A 4,836-nucleotide genomic window follows, 5' to 3' on the forward strand; every position below is an offset into this window, starting at 1 on the left:
CCAATAAAAACAATGATATAATAAACAATAGCAAACTATTTATTTAAAAATTAAAATAAATAAATAAATAAATATAATTACTTTTCCTTGTTTAACGATATAATACGGGTTACTGCGTGAAAAACCAGCTCCTTCCAATAGGCACATGACATCATTTTTACTACACAAAGAGAGAAATACAATAAAAAGACCTTCCTTTACCCTCCATCTCACGTGACGTGCTTCCCGTCCAAATAATAATTGTCCTTTTTCATTCCGATCACACGACGCAGTGTCACTTCTTCGCTCTCAATCTGCCGGGCATTATTTAGAATAAAATGAGCATTAATTAGAAGAACTAACTTGTATTCGGTGGTCGCTGTTATCAAATATAATTTCAACGTAAGCTGTGACAGTGCGTGGACCAGTACCTTCCTATTATTAGTAGATAATGAATCTCTTTCTCTCTCTGTGTCTTACGTGTAGCAGCTGCTGTCTGTCATCAGGTTTTAAATGAGTGAAATCATCACTTAATACAAACTGTATTGCTGTATGGAAGGAAAATTAATATTTGAATACAAATATACATGACATCTATACTAACCAAAAAAGAAGTTACTTTTCCCTGATCCATTTCTACCAACTAGAGAGAGAGAGGAAGAGAGAGAGATGGGGAAATAGATGACATACATAGTGATTATTATTATTATATATTCCTTAATTATTACTTGCTCCTTACCAATTACATTATGCTTTGGACTGAATGGTTCTACTTCTGTTTGATCTTTAAAGCTTCTAAATCCTTGGATAATAACCTAAAAAGATTATATATATCTAAAATAAACCATATTAACTTTATAATAACTCACTTACCTGCTTTATATACATACTCTCTCTTCAGCTGACAGCCCAGCTGCAGCTTTAGATATTGTCCTGATTTATTTTGGCGCCTCTTTCTTTCTTTTATGATGTATTCTTGAGGCTAAGCTCCTGTTCAATGATGTACTTCTGCTGCTACTTCAGAGACTTCAGTCAGTGTTCCCGCTTGCGCGTTAAATAGAATATTAAAATAATAGTCTAAATGACGTCATGCTGACGTTTTAATTTGGGGGATTCCCCTGTCGTTAGTAAAGAAAGATAGAGAGCAAACAATGGCTGAAAACCTAGATGAAAACAGTTATTCTTCTCTTCCTTCTAAATTGCCCCCTGCAAGCACCCCTGTTAATGTATGTGTATTGGTTAATAACATTCCTTTGTATTGCGGATCCAATGATGTTGCTAAATGCCTTGAAGCACAACCAGTTTCTCTTCCACTTTCTTCTCCTCTGTCTATCAGTGATGTCCATGTTGTTCCTACGCAATCAGGTGGAAACGCATCCTCTCCTGCAACTAAACACGCAGTGCTTGCTGTGAAAGCGAGTAATGTTGAAGGTAAATCCAATTCACAGTTTAGCTTTCTATGCAATACTAAGCAAACCAATCTCTACCCTTGAGCAAACTGATTAAAAATAATTAATTTTATTATCACGCATGATTATTCCACTGTTTTTATTTCATGCAGCTATTCCTAGAAATCTTCAGCTACAAGATGGTATTCCCCCATCATCTAACGTGATTCCAATGGTTAGTGTAATAAATTATAATAGTAACCACTATTGTTGTCATTGTAGTTCCAAGAAGAGGCCACTGCCGCCTTCACATTACATTGTGGTACTGAGCCTATTATGCAGTATTTGGTATCACAAGGAGAGAAACTATCGATTCAACTTAAGACTAAAGGAAATATTGTGAAAGTTCGTGGCAGTTGCAGTCAAATGTACAAGTTTAGGCAGTATCTAGCAAATCTTCTAACTGAGAATATCCTTGCATTGCCACCATCACATCATGCACACCATAATCAAGCAATACATGCACACAGTACAATCAACCCTGTACCAGAGCAGGTTCCTCATGAGGGAGGCAGCAATGAAGGAGCAGCAGCCACTGGGGGCAGTAGTGCTGGTGATGGTAAGACCTTTACTGGTCTTAGTAAAGATGTCCTTTTGCTTATGCCTAAAATTCGTCAAGATTGCTCTAAGAATATGCAATTCTTCCCCGAGGAAGGAAAAGTAGTTGTTTTAGCATTTTCAGAGGAAGAGCAGGAGCAATGTATAACACAATTTCAAAATACGTATCAAGAAATCATTAAAAATCGTCAGTTGAAGTCTGGCAGTCTTGAAATACCACCTGCCTTCCAAATAGAAAATATGTTTGGTTTATTGGATGAGTTTGATGCTAAATATAGTCAATGTCACTTTTCATGTGATGAGAAAGCTCGAGTGGTTAGGATAGTATCAATGTCATCACGTCAATTTGATCAGGCAAAGAAGCTACTTGGTGATCATCTGGCAGGAGAGAAATGGGAAGATAAGACAGGAAAGAATAAAGGAGGAGGAGGAGAAGGCAAAGGGCCTGGGAAAGGAGCTATGAAATTTAAAATATCAACCAAAACTGGTTCGTCTGAAGTGTTATTACTGAATAAAGATCGTAAGCTTACAGTAAAACGAGGCAATTTAGTAGAAGAAGATGCTGAGATAATTGTTAATGCTGCCAATAGGGAGCTAAAGCATGCAGGAGGAGTTGCTAATGCTTTAAATAAAGCAACTAATGGTGAGCTGCAAAAGATATCTAATAATTACACGAGGAATTATAATGATGTACCAGTTGGAGGTACTGCACTTACTAGAAGTGGAGGTGGAAAGTTAAAGTGCAAGTGGGTTATTCATGCAGTTGGTCCTATAGCACACGAAGTGAAGTCTGAAGTAGTATGTTCAGAGCTCATATTCAAAGCTATCACTAATTCTCTCATTGAAGCACAGAAAAAGAATGCTAAATCAATATCATTCCCAGCATTAAGTACAGGCATATATGCAGTTAATAGATCATTAGCTGCTGATGCTATATTTCAAGCAATAACAAAGTTCCATTATACTAGTAGCAAGGTATTGACCGATATTCGTATTGTTATATTAGATGAAGATACCTACTCCGTATTCGCTCAACATTTGCTGGCTATAAAAGCTACTGGTATTGAGGCACTTAGCAGTAAAGAAGAAGAAACTTCATTTCAGACTGCTACAGATCATACTGTTAGCACTACCAGTCATCATCAGGGATATGGCACTCCAACTTATCAAGGACATCATGGGCAACTTACTCAGGTATCTTATAGCAGTGCTGTTGGTGGAGGTCACTCATCTTTTGGGAGTCATGCTCTTGGAACTGAAGGGCATCCTACTGCTGGAAGAGGTATCAGTTCAACAACAACCCCACCTCCTGGCATTCACCAGTCACCTATAACAACACAACCAACTGGACATCCTGCAACAACACCTCATACAGCAGTAGTTACCACAAGTTCTTTTTTTATTCCAACTACTGCTACTAGTAGAGGGGGTGTAATGCTTAAACCAGCACTGTTCAACTATGGAGTACAAGGAGGAGGAGGAGGAGGAAGAGGCTTGGGTATTGGAAAAGGAGCACTCACAACAGGAGGTAATGGAGCAGGAGGTACTGGAGGAGGAGCAGGTGGTAATGGAGCCGGAGGTATTGGTCCTACTGGAGGCTATGGAGGAGCAGGTGGTAATGTAGTAGGAATTGGAGCAGGAGGTATTGGAACAGGAACAGGAGGTACTCAAGGAGGAGGCTTTGGAAGAGGAGAAGAAGGTGGTTTGGGAGGTGTTGGACGAGGAGGTGATAATTGGCCACAGCAAGTACCTGGAGGAGCAGTCGTGCAAAAATTATTGACTCCAGCAGAATTAGCCCAGAATCCGGCACCTACAGGGATAAAAAGGTCTGTTTCACATGATGGCCACTATTCAACACCACCTGACGCAACACCTGATTCTCTTACACATAGTAAAGGAGGAGAAGGAGCTACTCCTAGTATTAATAAAACTGATAATGAAAAAGGTATAATGACTGTGTACGATAATAATGATACTTATGTTTGTTTTGTAATACTTGTAGGTTGCTCTATTTGTCTGAATGAAGTGGTAACAGATCCTGTTACTATAAAATGTTGTAGTAAAGTATTTTGCAGAGTATGTATTGATAAAGCTTTAGAGCATTCCTCATTTTGCCCAATCTGTCGAGCAGCAGTTAAAGAAGTGAAAGGAAATCAGCCACCAGGCACAATGGGCCATTCTTTTAGTCATTTATCTTTACCTGGCTATGAGGGATCTGGCACCATTGTTATTAAATATACAATACCCAGTGGTACGCAAACTAATGAGCATCCTGCTTCAGGTATTAACAGTATTAGTTTCTTCAAAATGATGATACATTTATGTGTATACATGTAGGTCAGCCATATCATGGAACAACACGTGAAGCATATCTACCTAACAATCCTGAAGGACAAGAAGTGTTAAAGCTGCTACAAAAAGCATTTGATGCTCGATTGATATTTACAGTTGGTACATCACACACGAGTGGTATCACTAACACTGTAGTCTGGAATGATATACACCATAAAACTAAAGTATCAGGACAACCGTGAGTTTCAGTTGTATAATGATAGTTATACAGTATTTTTTATTATTTATATAGATTTGGTTATCCTGATCCTACTTATCTGACAAGAGTAAAAGAAGAACTTAAAGCTAAAGGAATACAATAAGTAACTTAGTAGCACTTAGAGGTACTAGTTAATTAGTAGCTATTGATTATATTCATAGTTTCCTGTTAAGTTGTGATTTCATTTATTTCTTTTCCTTTGAATTAATAATGTTTCTTTATTGCTGTAGTTTATTCACTTTGTTTATATAAGCATGGCATGTGATTATCACATGATGTCTTTCTATATGTAATCATTAA

The 4,836-nt window shown here is 37.8% G+C and overlaps 1 protein-coding gene and 2 long non-coding RNA genes across 3 annotated transcripts; 1 reads left to right on the forward strand and 2 right to left on the reverse strand.

Moving 5' to 3' along the window:
- Nucleotides 1-74: 74 nt before the first annotated feature.
- LOC109588960 (uncharacterized) lies at nt 75-417 on the reverse strand. The gene is made up of 3 exons (XR_002188447.1): nt 343-417; nt 214-293; nt 75-160 (listed from the first exon to the last, which is right to left on the reverse strand). It is a non-coding gene; the product is annotated as an uncharacterized LOC109588960 (long non-coding RNA).
- Nucleotides 418-441: 24 nt separating this feature from the next.
- LOC100642078 (uncharacterized) lies at nt 442-993 on the reverse strand. Its single transcript, XR_002188448.1, has 4 exons — nt 853-993; nt 719-794; nt 584-622; nt 442-527 (listed from the first exon to the last, which is right to left on the reverse strand). It is a non-coding gene; the product is annotated as an uncharacterized LOC100642078 (long non-coding RNA).
- A 102-nt stretch (nt 994-1,095) lies between these two features.
- On the forward strand, nt 1,096-4,770 carry LOC100631422 (uncharacterized). Its single transcript, XM_003390813.3, has 6 exons — nt 1,096-1,410; nt 1,541-1,602; nt 1,650-3,930; nt 3,988-4,266; nt 4,323-4,515; nt 4,570-4,770. The coding sequence occupies exons 1-6, from the start codon at nt 1,131-1,133 to the stop codon at nt 4,637-4,639; spliced, it is 3,165 nt and encodes a 1,054-aa protein (XP_003390861.1). The 5' UTR covers nt 1,096-1,130; the 3' UTR covers nt 4,640-4,770.
- The last annotated feature ends 66 nt before the right edge of the window (nt 4,771-4,836 follow it).

This window comes from Amphimedon queenslandica, unplaced genomic scaffold (genome assembly GCF_000090795.2).
Source record: "Amphimedon queenslandica unplaced genomic scaffold, v1.1 AMPQUscaffold_11744, whole genome shotgun sequence".
NCBI classification, from domain to species: domain Eukaryota; kingdom Metazoa; phylum Porifera; class Demospongiae; order Haplosclerida; family Niphatidae; genus Amphimedon; species Amphimedon queenslandica.